Genomic DNA, 23,239 nt, shown 5'->3' with positions numbered 1-23,239 from the left:
TAAACTTAGATTTTCTATGTATATTTTCTAACCCCTTCTGAAGTGTACACTTAACACCATGGATGTATAATAAGAACGCTTAACACAGGCTAGTATCATATGTATAATGGCTGAATATAATCAATATGAAGATCCATGCACATGTTAGATGATAAATGTCAGCAAACTGGTATGGGTTCAAAAAATAATCATATTTTTAAAATAATGTCCTTTTTTCCCCTCGCTCAGTTTGCCTCAACAAAAGTTGAGAAAAAATATTACAAACACAGGATGTATGTATGTGTGATGTATGCAGGTGTGTATGTATTCATTTATTTTCTTAGTTTTATCTGACATCTTACAGTTTATGTCTCATGTGATCAAACTGCTTTCATATTTTTTCTTTCAAATATGTGATTAAAGACTTATTGCAGTGATACATTTTAAACTATATATATATATATACACAAATATTATAATTTTATATAGTTTAAAATACAAACAAAATCAAACCCTTATTGACATTAAAATATGAAGTGAGGACGCTTCAGGTTCATCTTGGTATAGGATCAATAAATGAGCATCTTCTTTTACCTGAAGGTTTTCTTTTATTTATTCATTAAACTACAAGATCCACTTAGAAAAATGTTTCCATAGAGAGTGAAGAATCAACACAGTACATTTATAAAAAAATCAATTAATGATTAACAAGGAAAGAATATCAATTATAACCAATCTCTTAAAGTTACTGTTATACAAATGGAATAAAATAGATACAAGATCTGGACAATATGGAAGGTTAAAACCAATTATTGAAAAAAGTATGATAAATAAATGTATAGTTTCTCTATCTTATATTACTGGCATATTTACATTGTTTCAGAAGCATTATAAACATTAAGGGCTGTTAATCTGTCTTCTTATCTGCTGCTATTAAGGATCCGTTGGCAGTGGCTTCACCGTTGCTTTCAGGCTGAAAAACATGAGAAGCAAAACATTAACATGATGTTATCCACAACCTTCAATCATAAAAGAGACTCTAAACACCAACAACAGTATCAGTCATGGTTAGGCAAACTAAAAACCAACTTAACCTGAAATTCAATCACTTTAAAATGTGATAATAAATGTGAAGAAATAGACTCAAAGTGTCTGGATGAGCTGTATTTAAGTGGTTCTTGTTAGGCAGTTTTAGAAATAGATTTTTTTGACAGATTTTAAAGCAATTATCTGAAATCCCCTGCACATGAACAGGGCATTAACAAATAAATGCAATAAATAGATAATACATCTACTGCATTCTACTTATATTCATTGTACACTGTTGATACCTACAGCCATTCACAAATAACTTAATAAATAAAAGGAAAAAGGTTTTTATTGATAAAATATCATAATAAAATCATTAATTTACAAATAACTTACCTTTTGAGTCCCATTACTGTTGTTGGTAACTTGTTGGTCAGTAGCAGCCGTCTCTTGGACTGCTTTTTTGGGCCAGAATTTGTTAATTATGGGTGAAATGAAAGGGTAGATGTAAGGCTCCAGGAACCTCTTGTAGACCCACAATAGGACAGGAATCACAATACAGGGGATGCACACCATGACTGCTGCTTTGACAGGACTCCCACAATAAAGAACCTAAAGCAGGGAGAAGACAGAGTTAAAGAAGGGTCAAATATACTATTAAATATAAATAACAACATCAAGAAAAAACATATTAATACTGTGCCTTTATCTCAGTCATTTGTTACGGGTGATGCTATGTGATGCTAGGTGATGCTAGGTGGCTTCTTGGAGCTGCCTGACTGAAACATTGTATATTTTCAATATTTGAAGTATAGATTTGTTCCCATTTTTTTTTTGCAATTGAATGGATAATGTTGAAAAATGTCATGTATTTTGTATTCAGTGACTGACTACATTTTAACATAATTGCACCCATCCCTGGTTTTGTCCAACTTCAAAATGTATATCTTCACTTGTTATTCATAGTGCAGTGATGTATCTAAGAGCTGCTGTAATGAGCTGTAGGCAACCTAAGGGTGACTAAACAAGCAGAATTAAAGTGTCAAGATGCCAAATGTAACCCCTTAAGATTATTCTCCATATCATCTAATAACAACTTGTATTGTGCATTTCTCTACTAGTTCTCAAAGCAGTGAGGTTTGTAAACCGGCGACCTGTCAGTAAAAAAAAAAAAAGTCCCGTTAAAGAGACTCATTTTTGTTCAAATAGTCCATAGAAGCATAATAGTGGCTGTTTTCATCTCTCCTTTGCACTCCAAATTGTCATGATGAGGGTTGTCTTAATACATCCATGGTTGAGTCACTTCCAGATGACATTTAATAGTTTTTTAACGTATCGTTACTGATCAGCAAACACCGTCATCATGGACTGTTAGCAGCTAATGCTAGCTTCCTGACATCTGACATGAGGTAGTATACCTCTTACAGACTTAACAGTATGTTTTAAGCTATATAACCTTAGCTGAGTATTAATTCTCACCTCTGTGGACTACGAAACACCACTATTGTCACGTATTGCCGCTGAAGACAGGATATTTCTCCTGTATTTTGGTCTCGGCTGCGAAGTCTCTGGAAGTCTATTATCCACACATGCGCAGAACCGACTTCCGGTGAAGAAGAGACAAGCGGAAGTTGATACATAGCAGGGCGCCTTTCTTCAAAACAACGACATGAGATACTGAATTACATCTTTGTAAGTTTCTGACGCATTATTACAGTATAATAAAACCATGTATAACGTTAGTTCACCGGGAATGGTCAACAGTACAATAAATGGCACTGGAATCGACCTCAGTTAAATATTTACGTAGTTTAGTAAATGTGATCCTATAGCCTAGCTTGAAATAAGTCAAAAACAGACAGCTAATTGACAGCTTCGTGCATGTATGGTACTGTTTAACCTTTTGATTTGTTTGCCTCTGATTTCTCAAGGAAAATGGTATCCAGTATGCACCAAAATATACCTAAACTTGCTGCTTTTTTCATAGTTGTGTGCAGTTTTGTACCCTCCTGAACATTTGCTGTAGTCGAAACGTCCTTTGTGTCTTCATTACAGTGTCACAATGCCTCTGTCAACCCAGTCGCAAGGCGATGCGGAACAGTACGTTTTAGTGGCATGTTTGGACAATGCTCGCAATCTGTCCAACATACTGAAAGCCATCACCTTCAAAGACCATGCCATCTTCAGCGCCACACCCAATGGACTGAAGGTCACTGTGGAGGACTCCAAATGTCTGCAGGCCAATGCCTTCATCCAGGTGTGACCGCTTTACGTGTTTAATAGTCCTTGTGCAGCAGAGTCTTGGTTTCCTCCAAATTATAATGGTCATACTTAAAAGAATATCCATCAGAGTTATCAGGAACCAGAGGTACCCTAATATATATAATATAGTCCTCAAAAAGGGTCCCCGTATCCTGCAAATTGAGAGTTACATTTAGACACAAACTGACAAGTCTTCTTTTATTCCAGTCTGAAATCTTCCAGGAGTACACGATAAAGGAAGATTCGGTGGGTTTTCAGGTCAACCTCACTGTTCTGCTGGACTGCCTCAATATCTTTGGAGGAAGCACAGCTCCAGGTGAATAAAAGGAAATTGTAAATAATCTGTTCAAACACAGTTTACTAAGAAGTTAGATTCATATCCATTGTCATTTCCTCCCTGTGTGTTGTTGCAGGAGTATCAACAGCCCTGCGGATGTGTTACAAGGGGTACGGTTACCCTCTGACCCTGTTCCTGGAGGAGGGGGGGGTAGTGACAGTGTGCAAGATCAACACCCAAGAACCAGAAGAGCCAGTTGACTTTGAGTTCTGCAGCACCAACGTCACAAACAAGGTGGACTTTCACTATTGTGTGTAATGAAAGCGATAAACTACTTTTCTGTTTCCTTGCAATGTATGTTAACTTACTTTACTAGCCAATAAGGGATACATATGACAGTATCCGCATGTTTATTGAGAGCGATACACCACCTATAACTACTCTTTGGCCACTTTTTAAAGGTGATCCTGCAGTCAGAGAGTCTGAAGGAAGCCTTCTCCGAGCTCGACATGACCAGTGAGGTGCTGCAGATCACCATGTCCCCCAGCCAGCCATACTTCAGGTGTGTATCATGCACAACTTGTATAGCATTTTGAAGCATCACTACTTGTTCGACTACAGTATAATGTTTAAAGGACAGTTGGTTGATGATTTGATGGTTTAAACTTAAAATAAACATTGCATTTTCAATCCATACTCCTACTGATGATGATAATAAAGGAGATATCCACACACTTATATCAATGCAGTGTTATACCTTTAGTGTTTATCAGTTAGGACTCTTTGATACTTTCAGCACCTTAGCAAACATGAGGCCGAGTGGAGCAATGGTCATCCTGCATTAATAATGAAATTGTTAAATCTGTCAAGGTAAAGGAATCACACATCTTCCTTTCAGCTACAGTGTTCATTGGTTTGTTCTGCCCTTCAGGTTGTCTACATTTGGGAACTCTGGAAATGCCCATTACGATTATCCCAAGGACTCTGACATGATGGAGCTGTTCAAATGCACCAAGACACAAACCAACAGGTTAGCACAGAGAAAAAGTATTTTACTAACTGTTTCCTTTCCTTATAATGACCACCTCTAGCCACACACTGAGGAGAGTTAGTTTATCTATATATGCCTGTAATGAGTTTGAACTAAAGCTCCACATTGTGTGCTGTTCTCCCTGTGACAGGTACAAGATGTCTCTGCTGAAGCCCTCCACCAAAGCCCTGGCCTTGTCCTGTAAGGTCTCTGTGAGGACAGACAGCAGGGGCTTCCTCTCTCTGCAGTACCTGGTCAGGAACGACGATGGACAGATCTGCTTTGTAGAATATTACTGTTGTCCTGACGAAGAGGTGGCGGAGGACTGATCAGTCGGTGGAATCTCCCTTTAAATAAGCACCATAACTTCAGTGGTGGCCGGCTGCTTTGAATGAGAAGGCAGTACAGCCGGGGTGGGGAGGGAACACAGGAAATAAATGCTGGACGTAATGGGCATAATGGTGAATGATGGACAGAAAGGGTAGCATGGTTTTGATGAAAATCAACCAGTTCATCCATTGCCAACAGACATTTTGGAGCATTGCTGCTGGATCTGGGGAAAGATAATGTCCCGGTTTGATCTTGTTAGGTACCTGTGTGCAGTTAAACCACCATCGTACATCATTTCATAGACAAAACAATTGTATATAGAGTTACTGTTTAATATGGAGACACAGGTGTTTTGGGTCACATATCTCTTGCTATGTAAACATTGCCTTTAACTTAATGAGCCAACAAAGTTGTCTAATTGTGGCCACATTTGTTCATACAATGTTTGTTTTCTAGATATTATACCTTTTTATGACACATGCAGTGAGCTAGATGATGGCTAATAAAATAAGATATTCAATTTAAATCTGAGGCAATGCAGGCCTTACATTTCTCTAAATCTCTACACATACATTTCCATGTTGAATGTGTATACTGACATTTGACCACCATTTGTTTTGAGTATATATATATCAGATGACACAGGCGGTAGGTTTAAATTGTTTAATTTTCATGACATAGAAAACAACTTTAGTCACTCAAAATCAATAAACTGTTTTTTTTTTTTTACACTGATGGAATATTTACTTTTATCAAAAAGGCATGGAAACATTGTTTGCAGTATAGTTAAAGCTGAGACTCAAATGGCCAGCTACAGTTTACACAATATTTCCGAGTGAGGGAGTATAATATAAAATATGCCAACAGATATTAAACAAAACATGTGCAGGCCAGTATCCTCAAATACTGCCACTGATAATTAAATGAAAAGTTGTACATAAAATCTTCTTGTATGCTAACAAAAAACTCATATTGGACTTTAAGCCTAACTGCAATAGCAGTAAGCCATTCACTCAGCGTATTCGAGTCCATCCAGTTATTTGCGTGCCATCCTTTGCCTTTTGAAAGCTTTGTGTTTGCTTTTCTTCACTACTTTGGGCTCAGGCGCTTCTGTTTGAATGAGAACAGGCGTCTCATCAGCCGGTGTCAGGAAGACGTCAGCTGTAACATCTATAGTCACGTCCTCCTTTGTTCCAGCTCGCTTCAGTTTCTGCAACTCCTTCACCATCTGCTTCTCACGCACTCTGGCTGCCGCGGCTAGTCGGATCTGTCTCCGGTGCTGGAGGTGTGTGAAAAGGAAGGTGACAAAAAGTCAGAACATTTTTTTTCTAAAGTTATATACACATCACATGCTTATAATCTAAACTAGCATACAGTGGATCCTCACCATGTTAGGAGATGTGAAGTTGGGGTTTTCAAAGAGCGTAGGTCCTCCAAAGCTCCCCTGGAAGACCTTGATGAGGTTGAGAACAAAGCGAGGGCCGATCTCCACAAGAGCGGCGTCCTCCTCCATGATCTGAAAGTGGCACAGAAAGATTATTGCAAAGTTACAACATTTCAAATGAAGTCTCAACACTGAACCCAACTAAAAAAAGATGATTAAAGCCTTGTGAGGAATAGTGAAACATTACCTGGTAGTTTCTGAACCATATCCTGTCGTCATTAATGGTGAATGTAAAGACGTGGTCCACAAAGGGCTGACTCTTAGGGTGGTACCGTGGGGTGGAAAAGGTCTAAAACAAATAAAAGGTATTTTAATAAAAAAATGCAGATATACCAACTTCTTAGTGATCTAACAAATGAAAGCTTGCTTATTGTTGGATTAAATAACTACACCCTCTATACAATTAATGACAACAGCAAAGTCATATTACATAAAGTAAACTGTACTACAACACTGTCTATATCAATTTAGATAACACAAAATAAACGTAATGTTTAATTGTTGTACATTACAGTAAACAACAGTGTTAGGCTCTCTCACATTTGCACAATGCCATCCTCTGGCTAACGTTGAACAAAAGGTATTTGATAGATTATTACCAATTGTATATTAATGGCTCATCTTGTACACATACCTGGGTGAAGAGCTCCTTCAGTACAGCAAAGTGAGGCTCCGAGTCAAATTTCTGTGGAGAAAACAAACAACATCCATCAAGATTCAAGGCTTTTATTGTCATTTGTACATAGCTACAGTGAAGTTATGTCAATTAAAATCTTAGGTCACAGGCTCATCCAACAGTCCAACACAATAAAACTGATAAAATAGTGCAAGTAAATACAAATAAAATAGAATAGAAATAGTGCAAGAAGCATGCATTAATGCGTACTTCAGCCAGTTCGTACCATAAACTGCAAAACCCAAGATCCCTCATTACTAAGATCGCTGATGTGAAATGATGTACTAATAGTGTAAAGCAGGGCTTCTCAAACTCAAGACCAAGGTCCGGATCCGGACCGAACTGCAAATCAATCCGGACCGAACCCTGTGTCCCATTATAAAATAAAAAAATCAGATTCTGATGTAAATGAATGTATGTTTGCTTGTGTCTGACGCGTTGTGAGAATGAACGTGCATATATATTTACTTGTATACGCGAGTGTGACACGCATTGCAGACCGCAAGTTAAATGCATGTTTACCTTGACTTTCTAATGCTTCGAATGCCTTTTTTGCCGATGGTTCAAGGCATTGGCTACAGACAAACAGTGCCATTTCTCCCACTAGTTCAAGCCATCATACTGTATGTATGTATTGAATGTGTGTGTGTGTGTGTGTGTATACAGGGGCGCCGTTTGCCGACAGGCAAGGCAGGCTAGTGCTTGGACCAGAAGGGGGCCCCCAAAGAAGGTAGATTTAAGAAGGTCCACAGCAACGACAACATGAAACACCCTTTAATTTACTGCAACGACATGTCGGAAAACCCCCTCAAGGGGGCCCCATGCATAGTGCGCTGAAACTGCTTCTTAATTTCAGTTTCAGGACTTTACTGGCATTGATCCGGACCAGTGACCTTGTATAAAATTCACAAGTGGACCTTTAACAAAAAAGTTTGAGTACCCCTGGTGTAAAGAGTGGAGGTTTTTATTTTTCCTAATGCATCAGAATCAAATTAGAAATGAGTGGGTTTATAGTACAAATAATGTTTCATTGTGAATAGATGAAAGGACAGGTATTTGTTGCACACCACTGAAGAGATATTAAATAATGATGAATGAAAGATGAATGATAAGATATTTAAATAACTGAAGACATGTCTCTCTCTGCCCAGTGCTACTTACAGGATCGAAGGACAGCAGCGGCCTGGATCCTTTGAGGCAGTTTCCTGTCATCTTGAGTTCAGCCAGTGTGTGAACTGAGGAGGAAACAATCATATACAATAAGTAGTTGTCCAATATGGGGTTTTTCAATGGCTGATGATTGATATTTAGATAGCAGGGCGGCCCATGGTCCATACATCCGAGTTCATTTTTGTATTGCATCCAATGAAATACAAATGAGACGCACGTTCTTTTGCTATATGAACATTATTTAACAACACATTGTCTGCATTGTCTCACTTGCTTAAGTAGCTCTGCATTCTGTCCGTAGTGCATTTGTTGCAAACCGAAACAAATATACATAAACTACAGAAAAGTTACTCACTGTTTTGAACCAGAAACTTTGCAGAAGGTCCATGAGGGCTGTTTGCAATCCTGTAAGGTAAGAATATACATGAATTTGCTATGTTCTACACCACTCACTACAAAATCCTAATCTCAGAATGTAACATAGATCAAATACTCACCACATGTAGAGGTCCTGCTTCTTCTTGGCCTCAAAGAAGATGCATTTGTTGCAGTTTTTGATCTCACACACCTGGGGAAATGCAGATGTTCAGTTATGCTGTAATGCATGTGATAACACATGGTGTTCAAACTTTGAGTAAGGCACCACTCACCTCATTAACAACAAACAGCTTGTCCTTTCTGTCCATCTTTGTATCTGACAAACACAAAGAAATACCTCATTAATATGGCAGCGTAATTGACAACATATTATCTCAACATGGGTGATAAAGTGGAGACAGCACTTGTTGGTTGGGAGGAATGATTCTTTATATGACAAAAGGCACCAACCTGATTTTGAATGAGGCATCATGGTCCTCAGGTCCTGCATCATGTGTCTTGTTCTGTAGTTGATGCCTCTTGAAGAGAAAATGAGAACCCTTTCCTTGTTTTTCCATTTGCCCTGTTCAAGAGAAGTTCATTTAGAATATAAAACAAATAAAAACCGGGTATAATTGTAGAGTTTCAGACATTTCCCCGTTGATTCAGATGGACTTTTAATCTTAAATAATAGTCAGGAAATCCAATGTTAGCTTGGCCCTGTTGTGTGAGTGTTGATCATAGATTAAAGTTTTAACAACAATAACTTTATTAAAAACAATGTATATGATAAAGCTACAGGTTGTAAGTGGTTAAGTATAATAATTACAAGAAATAACTTAAATAAAACAAACCCCCGTGTAATAACTTAGCTTAGCTACCATCGTCTGTGGCTAATAACAACCACAACCACATACCTGTGAAACCGGTGCTGGAACTGTAATTTCATGTGTCTTCTCCTGTTCATTTTCTTTCGGTGCTTCACTTGTATCTGCTACAAATTTTGCTTTCTTTGCTTTTTTATTTCCAGGAGCCTGTCCTCCACGTTTTCTCTTGAACGCCGACATGTTTTTTACGCCGACACAGATCTCGCGCAGAATCGGACTCCAACAACACACGTGCGGACAGAGCAGAGGAAGCGCCCCCCTGTGGCGAGGAGGTGGTACTGCATATAGAGCACACTATAAAAAACACAGCCAAACTAAAATTGTACCTTATTAAAAGCAAAGTGGTCTACACATTTGCATCGCATACACAGAGACATAAAAGTGTTGTTGAGTAGTCTTGCACTTTCTGTGAACTCAAAACCAAACATGCTTCTGATGCTGAGAGAAATATATATAGTATTTGTTTTACAGTTATTATGAAATTAAACAAATTATTTACAAGAAATCATTTGATAAACTTTTTTGCATTTAATATTTCTTACCAAAAGGTTCTACCAATAATGTATGGTTTTATGATAGGGAAATAAGTACAACATTATAAGCATACACAGTAAGCTCCTGAAGAAGGTTTTTTCAGAAATGTTTGACTAACTGGAATGAAAAAGTGATTAAATTATCTTATTTTATAATTATTTTAAATGTAACATGCATTTCATGTATTATATTGTCCTTAGGGCCACTGTCAGGATTTGAAGGACAGAACAGGCAGCTAGACAGTTATAATCCATCCATGGGCTAATTGAAACGCTAGAGGGCAGCACTAGTCGATGACAGCTTCTTATCTGCCGAAATTATAGTGAAGAAGAGCAACTCTCGCGAGATTTAGCGGCACCACTCATTACAGATATCCATTGATTATGGTTTCAACAACCGGTCTTAAAGTATCGGTTCTATCAAAAATAATATATTTATATAATTGTAATATGTTACGCTAAATATTACTATACTCTGGCTATCATCCGAGAAGTAAGGATTTTTTAACAGATCAATTAAAACTGCTCTTATGTTAGCATGCTGCAGTTAGCATAGGTAGATGCTAAAGTTAGCTTCGTCTGTTAACGGACATCTAATCACTTCTTCTAAAGTGAAGTTTGTCTTAACCATTAGCTTACAATGAAGTGTCACTATGAAATATTGTGCGTGAAACGAGACGCAGGAGACGATGAATTGAAGAAAGCATATCGTAAATTAGCATTAAAATGGCATCCAGGTAAGTACAACATCTCATGGACCTACTAAATAGCATTATAATCACTATCTGATGTAAAAGCATCTGTATTACAGTGGAATAATAATGTTGACGTATTGGTCATTTATCCTAAATGAATAGTGGTTCACTCTTAGGTTTGCTAAGAGTTTATGTGCCATTTTAGAGTGACACTACATTATGATGGTGAATTATATGGCTATTATTCTCTCAAACCTTCCTATATATAACAACAGTGTTTTGCTTCCATATGACATTTTGTAGATAAAAACTTGGACAATCCTGATGAGGCGGCGGAGTATTTTAAGCTGATTCAGGCAGCTTATGATGTCCTAAGTGATCCACAGGAGAGAGCTTGGTTTGTACACTCATTTCAACATTTGCAATTATCATTATGACATTTGCTGGGCTTGGATGTTAAGAGTCATATCTTTCTCTAAAACTTTTTTGTATGTATGAACTGTGTGGGTTAAAAAAGCCTTAGGTTGATACGTCGGTTTTCCTCTGTGTTGCAGGTATGACAATCACAGAGAGGCTCTTCTGAAAGGAGGAATCACTGGAGATTATGCAGATGACAGCATTGACCTCCTGCAGTATTTCACAGTCACCTGCTACTCTGGCTTCGGAGATGACGAGAAGGTTAGTTCATGTTGTTTCCAAACTCACAAACGTCACATCAAACCTTCAACCAGGTCATTTCTGTTATCATCTTCAGGCAAGGAAAATGTCAAATAAAACAAGATCGATCAATCACTAATCAATCTGTCTTTCCCTTAGAGTTTTTACACAGTCTACAGAAACCTCTTTGACTCCATTGTTAAGGAGGAGATGGAGCACAGCAAGGTGGAAGATGATGATGATGAAGAGGATTTTCCTACTTTTGGAGACTCTGAGAGTGACTATGATACTGTAAGCAAAAAACACACTTTTGTCTAAAAACGTGTTCCTCTGTTGGATTTGTAGATGTTCTTTATACAATTAAATTACTAAAATAGTTTTCCATGATACTTTCTCTAAATAAAACAAAACTAAAGACCTACTTTTACGCAGCTTGTGTGTTTAATCTGTCTCTATTTCCATATTACAGGTAGTGCACGTGTTTTACGGCTACTGGCAGAGCTTCTGCACTCGTAAAAACTTTGCCTGGAAGGAGGAGTATGATACGAGGCACGCATCCAACCGCTGGGAGAAAAGAGCTATGGAGAAGGATAACAAGAAGACCAGAGAGAAGTCTCGGAAAGAGCGCAACGAGCTTGTGCGACAACTCGTGGCTTTTGTCCGCAAGCGTGACCGGCGTGTGCTGGCCCACAGGAAGCTGGTGGAGGAGCAGAACGCTGAGAAGGTCAAGAAGGCGGAGGAGATGAGGAGGAAGCAGAAGCTTAGCCATGCCAAGTAAGTGGTGGATGCATAGTGACTTAATTGTGACATTTATTTTTCTCTCTTTATTCATCATACTTATTATACTTTTTTATATCCATACCAGAATGGCAGAGGACTACAAGGAGCAGAGCTGGGCGGCCATGTCTGAACTTGAGAAGGAGCTGCAGCAGATGGAGGCTCAGTATGGAAAGGAGTTTGGAGATGGATCAGAAAGTGAGGATGAAGAGTTGGAAATAGACCCAAGGGAGAAGAACGGTGATGAGGGAGACGGTCAGTGAGACTCAATACTTTCAGCACTTACATGTTATAACTCAAATGCAGCGTCTTATACTACGTCGGGCTAGCCAATGGTGTCAGCTTCTTCCAGAGATTCTTTTTAGTTTGAGTTTGTGTGTGGTGCCTTTTATTTAAACGTTAAAATATTAATTTACAGATGTAGAACAGCCTAATGGAGACGAGATGACGATGGATGATTATTATGAAAGTCTCTACTGCCCAGCCTGTGACAAATCCTTCAAATCAGATAAAGCGTGAGTAACCCCCCCCCCCCCACTCATTCCACCTACAGGATATCCTCTGCACCTACATGCTACTTCACCATGCTTTTTTTAATGTTTATTAAACGGAAGAATCATGTCAGGGGAATATACTAATAGTTTTGGTTCTTACTGATTGACTGTCTTGGAGCCTTTTTTTACATGTTCTTTATTTAATGCTGATCACTTCAGACTAAGGGTGTAAAGCAGGGGTCGGCAACCTTTTTGATATGAAGTGCCATTCAAAAACAATTATTTTATCAGCGTGCCGACGATCGTGAATTATCAACGGGGGGGGGGGGGTGTAGAGCTCGACGCTTGTGAACTGTCAACGGGAGGGCGGGGGGAGCCTCGCTGCTGGGAAGCAGTGTGTGGACCTGTCAGCGCAACTTACATGATGCCGAATTTAACAAACAAATTTAAATGATTGGTTTAAACGGCATAATGATAAGGACGATCGTCCGTTCTGTGATTCTCCAGAACACACAGGTGGCCAGTTCGCCCCTGTGTAGCATATTATTTCGATGAGAGATGAGCAGATCGCCACTGGGCTTTCAACTAAAGACACAGCCACGCAAAAACTGCGGCATTTGTACAGCTCCTTATGGGTACTGCAATTTGTGAAGTGCTTTCCTCTGTGGTGAAACTATCAGCACTGCACCACGGAGGAAAGCGGCAGAAAGTCGCCTGGAGTTAAAGAGAGCGGGGCTGCGTTGCGTGCATGGCTTCCTTCTGCAGGTAACAGGGAGACGCGCCCTGGCGGCGGTCTCGTTCAGGATCCGAAAATACAATTGAAATATTTTGCACACTTATTCCACTTATTCCTAGTGTGCCACTGTTTGGTTTAATTCTTTAATTTGGCTTTGGACAATTGATCATAATATATATTGTGGACGAAACTTCTGTGTAGCAATGCATGGAGTCACCGACTCAGGAAGGAGACACGGTGAGAGTTGGAGCTTTGATGTCAAACACTGATGGGTTTATTCAGAGTATTCGGCCGGAGGATTCACATCACAAATCAAAGAGTCAGAGGTTCCGACTTCACGGTAGAGTTGCCACGTCAATTCTGAAGAACCTCTCTCTATGCTAGACCTTTTAACTGGTTCACAGAGAGTAATCAACATCTCTGAAGGAGTAGACTAAACAGCTGGGAACACTGAACCACCTGCGTCCGACACTCATGGCCTCAAAGATTTCACATCTTTGAGTCCACAAACACCGATAAAGAAGTGCCTCAGTGTTCTCACAACAATTACCATTCGTGCCAGACAAGTTGACCGGTCACAAACTGGTGACAACAACACATATGGCACCAATGCCTTTCCTTAAAGGAGATAACAGATGTCAGAGTAGATCATAAAACGTCACAGAGCAAAAGGTTAGATATCTAGAAGAATTATTCCCTAACATATATATATATATATATATATATCTGTAAAAGGCATTTATTCTCTTTACTCTTGCTTAATCTGCTGTATTATTACCTTTTTACATTTTATTTTATAGTTTGTTTATCTTCTTCTCAACAGCATGAAGAACCATCAAAAATCCAAAAAGCACCGGGAGATGGTGGCATTACTACGGCAACAGCTGGAGGCGGAAGATGATTCACTTGGTTTGAATGTGAACGGAAAGGATGAAAATAAGCTGGAAGATGAGGAGGAGGAAGAGGAGGAGGAAGACAAGCCAAGGCAAAGGTATGTAGCCACTTACTCACTTTGCACATGCTTTTCAGGGTGGTAAGAGCATCAGCATTTTATATAATTGATCCAATCTTTATTTCACCTTCACAGGCTGTCCAAGAAGCAAAAGAGGAAAAAGAAACTGCAGAAAGTAGTACAGGTGAATAATAGATTTTCTTTTGTTTAAAGGTTTATCGAACCTTCACAATAAGCTTTCTTTATATTAATTGTGTTCTCCTGTATATCAGAGTGCTCCGGAGGAAGAGGAAGAGGAAGAGGAAGAGGAAGAGAAACGGACACCGACAACCTGCGAGGAAGATGCCCCCGAGAAGTCAGAGAACCCGACAGAGGCGGAGAAACAGGAGGATCCCGCCCCCACAGAGCTGGAGAAAAAAGATGATCCCGCCCCCCCCACCGAGTCACAGAAACAGGATGATCCCACCCCCACAGAAGTGAAGAGGTCAGCACGGATCTCTATAGTATTCTTAAGGAAACTTGTCAATGTCTGGTTCTTCGGATTTGTTAAAAAATCTGTAGTCTTTGGAACTACTGGTGGTTTTATGCTATGGGGCAGGAGCATTTCGGCAATAATGGCTGATTATTCATATACATTCTGCTCAAAGGGGACCAAGAAAATAAAACTAACTCTGTGTTTACTGTTGGGTAGGTAGCATACACTTTGTTTGTACTGTAATGTCTCTAGTCTTTTCTTAAATGTTTGCTTATTTGTCATCTGAATGTTGCCTAGCTCTGGGAAGACCAAAGGGAAGAAGGCGGGAGGAAAGGACAAACCGAAGAATGCAAAGTCAACCACAGAAGAAGAAGAAGAAGAAGAAACGTGTCCTGAGGTTTGTTCAGTTAAACACAGTATTTATGGCAGATATTTGTAATCATTAGATTTGTTATCATTGTATTTTTAATAATTTATCACTCCACATGTAATCTGCCTTAACATGCATCCACACTTGGCAGTTTAACAGCATTTCTTTTAACTTGACTTTGCTTTTGAGTTACCAAAATCAATCTTATAACATGATTTACTGTAAGAAAATGATCCATACTTGTAATATTAAATCTCTTGACCCATTTCCCCTTCCAGAAGGAAGTAATCCTCAACTGTGTGATCTGCCACACCGAGTTCCCCACAAGAAACAAGTTGTTCGACCATCTGAAGACCAGCGGTCACGCCATCGCCATCTCCTCAAACGCCCCTCAAAGCTCAACGACCAAGAGCAAAAAAGACAAGAAGAAGAACAGATAACACTTCATCTGGACGGATGAACCTGAAAGAGGTTGACTAGGCAAAAAATGATGTCCAATGTCTTTTCCTCACCACTTTTCCTTGCCCTCCATGAAAAACGTCATGAGAAAGATTTGAAGGGGAAATTATGAAAAGACTTCCATGGTGCTAAGAGAATCAGACTACACTTACACTAGGCTTTTTAATTATACAAGAGCTTTAAATGTTGCTGCTACAAACAATTGCGGGAATGCATTATCTCCTTTACTTGTTTTTCAAGGATTGTAAAGTGTATACAATGCTAAAGGAGATAAAAAAAGAAAGTATTTTCTAAGCATTTTGGGAATTTGACCCGCTCGTATCATTGCTGCCACTTAGATCTGGATCACTTCCCTCAGTTAGGAACCTTCCTCGGCCAAGAAGACTTTTCGGCTGCAGCCATGAACTCAGCAGGCATGCTGGAAACCAAAAGTGGACTTTTAATGGGCTGGTTTGCTGAATGAGGGCGGATATGTTTCTTATTAAATTACATAAAAACCCTGTTCAGTGAGACAGTTATGTATTTATGAACGACTGAGACTCTTTTAGATTGGTATGATTGGTATGCCAGTAACGTATAAACGTCTCTGTTCAGATGAACAATGCCAGAATTATATGTAATAATATCATGAAATCCTCAACTGTTTTGGGAATTCTCTCTTGGTTTGTCATTAAGATCTCTGTAATGGTATACCAACATCATACAAATAAAATACTGCACATTGCTATGCATACAACAACTATGAAATGTTTTACATGAAAGCCTTTATTAACCATGGATGTACCAAACATGCACTTGTAACTTTTCATATGCCTTTTTTAATAGTGATAGATAAAACATGGCAAAAAAAAGCACATTCAAAGGTGTAACTTTAAGGAGGATCTATTGGCAGATATGGTTTGTATTCACATTTTGTTTCCGTTAGTGTCATGTTTTCATTAACTAAGAATGAGCCCTTTATAGATACAAATGAGAGGGTCACTAGATGCTGCCAAACCCTACACACCGTTAAGTAAATCATTAAAGCACAAATTGTTTCTACATCAAATATGAGATAGTTATTGCATTCTGAGAGTGGATTCAACAGATATAAACAGCTAAACTAATTAAGATCAACATACATATAAAGAGTTGTGTTTGCTCAGTGTTTTGAACAAGTATGAGCCCTCGCAGTAAAACATTTTCTTAAGATGAGGAGGCTCTAACATGCATATCATAGTTGACTGTTAGAATTCCCTTTTTAAAAAGTCTTCCACATCAGGACACAACAGCCGATTATTAACAATTACATTTGTATAATACAAAGACTTACAACAATGCAGTCTACTGCTGTGTGCTAGTGTTTTCCAGGTTTGATCCTTGGCGTTCCCACTCCTCTGAACTGTTCATTTTCTGTCCATGTATCGTTGGATGGCCTTTTTAAAAACAGCCAGGAAGAAATTAACATCTTCCTTTGTGATGCACATGGGGGGTTGGATGCGGAAAGCCTTACATGGTAAGAAAACAGAAGAGAAGAAGGAGTTTAGAGGAGAACATGCATAACCAATCAGGAGCTTTATTCTGTGTCACTGCAGGCACATGAGGTAATGATGGGGATATGCATAGGCTGGTCAAATGGCCGAGTCGTTAACAAGTGTCATTGATTTAAATGATTTTGTTATGTATGTTTGTTAATCTGCCATGATTGCAAATGATTTCCCTTTTTGGATTCACTAGATGTGTTGTATACAGTGAATGGACTTTAAAAGACCTCTTGCCCATGTCCTATGTTTATTAATAATCAGCTTTAGTCTTGAAATCCTGTTTTGTTTTGTTTTTTGTATTCTAGATACTGTTGGAGCAGAACACCTCTGCTACGCGCCGTTCGTTGGATGAGGCTGGATCTCTATTAAATTAAGAAAGGAATTGAAAACACCGGAATCAAAAGTTATAACAATTATCTGAGTTTACTGGTAGGAAATAGAACAAGTATACAAGTTATACAGAGTACTCGAGTACTCCGGGCTTTCAGATTTGTGATGCGATTCGGATAAATGTGTCGGGATCAAACCAACTCATCAAACCAAAAAGAAATTGGACTTCAGGTTTGTGATGCGATTCGGACACAGATATCGGGATCAAACCAACTCACCAAACCCAAAAGCATTTTTACACTCAAAAACATCAGTATTCATATGTATCTTTGGGGCGGAGATTTGTCGATTCTTCCTTCCCACTTTTCTCCCAAGCGAATTAGAGAACCCCTGGGGAGGAGCTGTGTAAGCTGACCACCTCCCCCAAGTGTCCTGACTGGCTGGATTCGCTTCTGGTGAGGTCAATAGTTCTCACCAGGACTTGAAATTCCAAAGTCCCCTAAGGTCAAAAGTCAATGTTTATCTCTACCTTATCTTACTCTACATTCCTTTCCCAGGGGATTTTTTTCACCTAAACTACTTCAGACATTTAAACTTTTCTCCACCTATTTAACGATGTCTTTAATGACTTAACAACCGCATCTGGCTTTTAGGGATGATAAGAAGGATGTTGGTGTGTGACACACAGAATCTCTAAGCCAGTGAATTTAAAAGTGAGAATAACATTCTTTTTCTAAGTGATTATCAAAACCCGTTCAAACAATACATGTTCACTAAAATACAGTGTAGAATCATATCTTTTTACTTCAATACCCTGCAAAAATAAATAGACCAGGGGCAGTCTACTTTAAGGTGAGTTATGTTACCTGTCCGTAGACTCCTCCTTTTCCTATCAGGACTCCCATGTCCTTGATGTCCTCAAATATCTCACTCATTGCCTCAGGAGACAGCGGGTCTCTGCTGGCCTGTGGACGATAGAGAAGAGGTAAATAAAGTGGATGTGGCTACATCTGTTAATCAATATAAAAAAGTATTCTTCTTGGTCTATCAATCATTTGAACTGTAATTCAAAGTAGCCTACCAAAAGGCATTTCTTTATATACTTGTGGGATGCAACAGGTTCACTAAGATGATGATAGAAAACAGTAAGAGAGGTGAGATTCACTTCTGTTACAATACCTTATTTGTCACCATTTCAACACCAATCTGCAGGCCTTTCCCACGCACATCACCGATTATCTCATACGTGTCTCTTAGTTTTGCCAGTTCTGTCATCAGATAGGTGCCCACATTATGACTGTTCTGCTGTGTGCCGTCTTCTTTGATAGTCTGTTGAGTACAAATCTTATAATTATCATGTCCAACTTCATTTATTAATCTATTTTAATGTCACTGACACTTATTGTCAAGTTCAGGCCTGGTCACACCAGGAAATGGTGTTGATGTGACAATTCTTGTCTGCCAGGCTATAGTCTAATAGTCAAGAGCACTCTGACATTTTTTATTCTCTCAATAAAAAATATGTCTTTGTAACATCTTCTCCTATCTTATAAAACAATTGCCTTGTTGTAGCAGTACATGACTCTGACAGAAAAAGTTTTTTAAAAACCAGCTAATGAGATATTGTACGACAGATTCCTTCAGTTTTGACTATTTCCCGTCAGGTCTGATTCATTATTACATCAAGCACTGATGAAGCAACGGCACAAGCCAAGGGACCTCCTCCAAAGGTGTTGAAGTGGTAGGCCTTAGCAAAGGAAGCAGCAATTTCTGGAAAACACATGAAAAAAACAAGCTTACACCTCCGTATTTATGTTTTACAGTTGAATCTCACATTGTATTGACTTATTGTAGTATAATCTCACCTGGTGTTGTAACAACAGCTCCCATTGGGAAGCCATCACCGATGCCCTTTGCCATTGTAACCATATCAGGAAGGACGTCATGACCTTGGAAACCCCAGAAGTGGCTTCCTGTTCGCCCAAATCCTGTCTGGACCTGATGGTGCAAAACAGATTAGTTTGACCATTTTTAAAATGAACATATTATTTAACATATCTTTGTGTATCCTACCTCATCAGCAATGCAGACCCCTCCTCTCTCTCTCACAAGTTGGTAAGCCTCCTTTAAGTAATTCTTAGGGTACTGCACAGCTCCTCCCATTCCCTGTGAAAACCAAAACAAACTTTTTAACACAAACAGTCATACTGAACATGAGAAAACAATGGACATGAATGGCACGAATAAAATTAAAATTAAAAATTCGAACTTTTTCAGGTCAATACTACAAAACAGAATAGAGTACCTGAATAGGCTCTCCAAAGAAACCAGCAATTCGACTTGGGACACTCGTAGCAAATGTCTCTTTGAGCTGTCCGATGTATTGATCATTTGCCATGCAATGACCTGTGGGAACAAAGAAATGTTTTTGTGACCAACAAACATGTAAAATGCAGTGTTCCCAAAGCAGTTCTTATCATTTTATATTCCCATTTTGTTGTATTGCAGAAGGAGCTTAAATTTGCTTAGTCACACAGACAACTGTATTGAGTTAGGCCATTCATGAGAGCACCAACAGAGATAAGAGAGTGTGTTGAGCTAATGGTGCATGTGTTTATCATGGAGAACAGTTTCATGTCAACACAATGCATGTGTTTTTTGTACCTTGGGCACAGCCACATTGTCTGGTGGTCTGCACAGGAGAGTCCCTGCAGTGGCTTCCTCCCCACGGACCTCTGAACACATCAGGACACATGGTCTGTTTGTTTGGGCAGAAACCGAGTCAGCAACACTCACTCATTAACGCAGCACAAAGAAATCATCATCAAACTTGGAGTGCTGTCATAACATTGTAAGCAGAAAAGTCAAAAAGCTGTCATATGACACTGCAATGCATCAATGTATACGTACGTTTGTGCAGCCTGAACTAGTGGCGATGGGGTATTTGTACGATGAGTTGGAGGTAAGACCCATGGTCTGTTGGGTGCCACCGTGGTATGATCCTCTGGAGGATTTACACAAAAAAAAAATCAAACTTCACTCAAGATATCAAGCTTTAAAATATTGAGTGATTAAGAGTAACAGCTTATACTCACGAGTAATGTTTTAAAACATTATTACTTATTTTCATGTTGTTATAATGACCTTAAAGTGAGGAGGTCAAAGTTGCCTGTGTGAAGTCGAGCCATCAACATGGCCAGGTCATTGGCTTCTGAGCCGCTGTTGGTCAGATATACAACCTGGACAGTGGAACAAATATTTTATTACCAGCTTACATATTTATCCAGGCTCCTCCACTCTGCTGATCTGGTAAAAAATCAAATCCACCATATTACCTTGAGAGGATCCGGTAAGTGGGAGGCTAGTTTCTCACTGTACTCATGGAGAGTAGGATTGACATAGATGTTTGTAGTATGCCACAATTTTTTCAACTGCCTCTGTAGGGCTGCTGCAACCTTCCTGTACCCACAGATGTCCAAGTTAGTTAGTGTAACAATGAACAGTGCTTTTTGACTGAAATCTGTATATTAAACTCCAACATTCTGTCTATGTGCTATAGAAAGGGACCTTACGGGTGGCAGTGGCCCACACTGACAGTCGCCACACCAGCAAATAGATCCAGATATCGATTCCCGTCAAAATCCCACAGCCACTGCATGTATCCCTGATGGAGGAACACTGGTTTCTTATAGTAGGTTATCTTCATGGTCATGGGGCTGCAGTTCTTCCTGCGAATCTCCATTATCCGCTCTTTGGACATGCCCTGGATGAAAATGAATCACAAGAAAATAGTTAAAGTATAAGAAGAGTGTGACCCTTTTTTTTTAGTAGGCTACTTTGGGCAGACCTTCTCCCCCTAAGGTTGTGTGTGTTTTAAGTTTAAGTTTAAATAAAATATTGGATGAATTGCAACAACATTTAGTACAGATGTTAAAGGTCCCAAGGAAACAAATCCTGATTATTATATTATAGTTAGTTTATCCCTTGACTTTTCTTGTTTCACGATCCAAAGGTTAATGTTTTTTCTTATGGCCGATACATATCTTATTACACCATCTTTGTATGACACAATACGATTTGACATTTTTAAACTAAAGCAATTTCAGAATCAGGGCCCCACAGTGATGTGATGCCACAACCCTCTTACTATACCTTGTATTCCTCTGGTTTGAAGTCACATGAGGGCATCTCTGGGAGGTCTGCGGGACAATGTCTGTGGGCTGGTTTCTGACATACTGCGCCTGAGAAAAGCATTTGATTCAAATTCAGAATGAGGTACAGGAGATGTCATTATTTGGTCATGGTCTTACCATGACATTGCCATGATATTGGGGAATGTTTATATGATCTAGATATTGTAGCATGATTCCACTGATGTTGGCAGTGATTCAGAGACCTCCTCCCAGGCTACTTATTATCTACAGATAAAAACACATGTGATGAAAACATGTAATTGAACCTCATTGTGAATTATCTGGTCAATTGTAACTTCATTTAAAGGATAACCTGGTTGATGGTTTAACCACATTAACTTCAAATTGTGCAACACAGGAATAACTATACTTCCTGTTTTCCATTGTGATATTAAATAGCACTTGAGTGAAGTACAGTATGTACTTTACAAATATATTTTTTTCATTGCTTTTTTAAATTTTTATTTCACAATATAAAGTCTTGCTTTTGGGATTATAATACCCCAGCCAATGTTTATCTCTGACTCCTATTTTTTACACAGACAAATACAGATTATATTTTCTCACAAATACATTAGCTAAATAATTCTTAAATTAACAAGCTGTTATAATTTACCAGAAAATGTGTATTGCCATCTGATATTATACTTTAAGTGGCTGCATACAATTCCTCCTCAACTGGCTATATAATCATTAGCAACAAACTAGGATCAATCATGTTTTATATATCATATTGATCATCATCCCTATGGTAACTCACCCCTTCCCAGGTGAAGTTTGGCCGACGCAGGTGAACAGCAGGACTGTCCTGATAAAACTGCACGACGGCCAGCCAGACGATGTACGACTTGAAACATGTTGAGCAGGTTCAGAGAGAACACATCAGTCCTTCTCCTCTCAGTGTGTGACACTCAGCAGCCGACTCTTCCTTTTTCTTGAAGGTCGCAAAGATGGGTGGATAGTGCTCAGCCAATGGTACCCTGGTCCCACCTTACTACAATAGTTAATCTGCAACACCACATACATAAATATATAACCACCAGCACCTTGTCAATGTATTTCTGACCGTGTTTACTGATTGGGTGTATTTCAAGATATGTTGGATGGTGCCAGTTCTTTCCTGTTAGAAGCCAGAGAAGACATTAACCTCACTCCTGTTTTCCTTCCTGCAATACACCCTTTACACAGCAAACATGTTGCAGGAAAAGCACGGTTGAAATTAATAACATTATTGAAGGCTGCATTCCATTTAAGTAAGCCTGTCTCAGATCCCTCGAACTGTGCATGCTGACTCATCCGATGGAAATTATGATTATCAGAGAATTGAATGCTATGATGTTATATTTAACATATAAATAATAATATTCTGTGAGCCTTTCATGTCAAGAGACAGTAGATCTCAACACTCAGAAAGATTATCAGTCACAAGGTGCCCTTTGACCAGACAGTGGGTGACCAGTGATCTGATCATGGGTCTATTGTACTTTGATGGGGGTCATGACTAAGCATGTATTCATTATAACTGTATAAAAGCTCTCTCTTCAGTTTGAGTGGTTGCACTCGGCTGTGGAGACATTGCTTTCCAGTATGCTGTGTGCCTCTTT

The 23,239-nt window shown here is 39.0% G+C and overlaps 5 protein-coding genes across 5 annotated transcripts; 2 read left to right on the top strand and 3 right to left on the bottom strand.

Annotated features, from left to right (window-relative positions):
• Positions 1-562: 562 nt before the first annotated feature.
• Positions 563-2,656, bottom strand: LOC117476669 (UPF0729 protein C18orf32 homolog). Its single transcript, XM_034123354.1, has 3 exons — positions 2,488-2,656; positions 1,405-1,620; positions 563-952 (listed from the first exon to the last, which is right to left on the bottom strand). Exons 2-3 carry the CDS (start codon positions 1,582-1,584, stop codon positions 887-889), a joined length of 246 nt encoding a protein of 81 aa, XP_033979245.1. The 5' UTR covers positions 1,585-1,620; positions 2,488-2,656; the 3' UTR covers positions 563-886.
• rad1 (RAD1 homolog (S. pombe)) lies at positions 2,632-5,433 on the top strand. Its single transcript, XM_034123352.1, has 7 exons — positions 2,632-2,700; positions 3,064-3,265; positions 3,478-3,586; positions 3,684-3,841; positions 4,009-4,109; positions 4,479-4,577; positions 4,729-5,433. Exons 2-7 carry the CDS (start codon positions 3,071-3,073, stop codon positions 4,904-4,906), a joined length of 840 nt encoding a protein of 279 aa, XP_033979243.1. The 5' UTR covers positions 2,632-2,700; positions 3,064-3,070; the 3' UTR covers positions 4,907-5,433.
• A 122-nt stretch (positions 5,434-5,555) lies between these two features.
• Positions 5,556-9,671, bottom strand: bxdc2 (brix domain containing 2). The gene is made up of 10 exons (XM_034123351.1): positions 9,472-9,671; positions 9,026-9,137; positions 8,848-8,891; positions 8,695-8,765; positions 8,553-8,602; positions 8,189-8,262; positions 6,986-7,036; positions 6,539-6,640; positions 6,295-6,423; positions 5,556-6,186 (listed from the first exon to the last, which is right to left on the bottom strand). The coding sequence occupies exons 1-10, from the start codon at positions 9,619-9,621 to the stop codon at positions 5,944-5,946; spliced, it is 1,026 nt and encodes a 341-aa protein (XP_033979242.1). The 5' UTR covers positions 9,622-9,671; the 3' UTR covers positions 5,556-5,943.
• A 652-nt stretch (positions 9,672-10,323) lies between these two features.
• Positions 10,324-16,329, top strand: dnajc21 (DnaJ heat shock protein family (Hsp40) member C21). The gene is made up of 12 exons (XM_034122783.1): positions 10,324-10,711; positions 10,973-11,066; positions 11,224-11,347; positions 11,486-11,617; positions 11,796-12,100; positions 12,192-12,358; positions 12,522-12,618; positions 14,157-14,324; positions 14,421-14,469; positions 14,558-14,769; positions 15,058-15,157; positions 15,409-16,329. The coding sequence occupies exons 1-12, from the start codon at positions 10,615-10,617 to the stop codon at positions 15,568-15,570; spliced, it is 1,707 nt and encodes a 568-aa protein (XP_033978674.1). The 5' UTR covers positions 10,324-10,614; the 3' UTR covers positions 15,571-16,329.
• A 4-nt stretch (positions 16,330-16,333) lies between these two features.
• Positions 16,334-22,492, bottom strand: LOC117476344 (alanine--glyoxylate aminotransferase 2, mitochondrial-like). The gene is made up of 14 exons (XM_034122784.1): positions 22,396-22,492; positions 21,595-21,683; positions 21,015-21,205; positions 20,778-20,901; positions 20,587-20,681; positions 20,353-20,446; positions 20,107-20,200; positions 19,748-19,848; positions 19,516-19,608; positions 19,308-19,440; positions 19,124-19,212; positions 18,622-18,771; positions 18,309-18,407; positions 16,334-17,076 (listed from the first exon to the last, which is right to left on the bottom strand). The coding sequence occupies exons 1-14, from the start codon at positions 22,490-22,492 to the stop codon at positions 16,975-16,977; spliced, it is 1,551 nt and encodes a 516-aa protein (XP_033978675.1). The 3' UTR covers positions 16,334-16,974.
• Between the last annotated feature and the right edge of the window lie 747 nt (positions 22,493-23,239).

This window comes from Trematomus bernacchii, unplaced genomic scaffold, assembly GCF_902827165.1.
Source record: "Trematomus bernacchii unplaced genomic scaffold, fTreBer1.1, whole genome shotgun sequence".
Lineage (NCBI taxonomy): Eukaryota > Metazoa > Chordata > Actinopteri > Perciformes > Nototheniidae > Trematomus > Trematomus bernacchii.
Note: the sequence above shows the minus strand (reverse complement) of the source record. Positions and strands in the feature narration are given on the sequence as shown.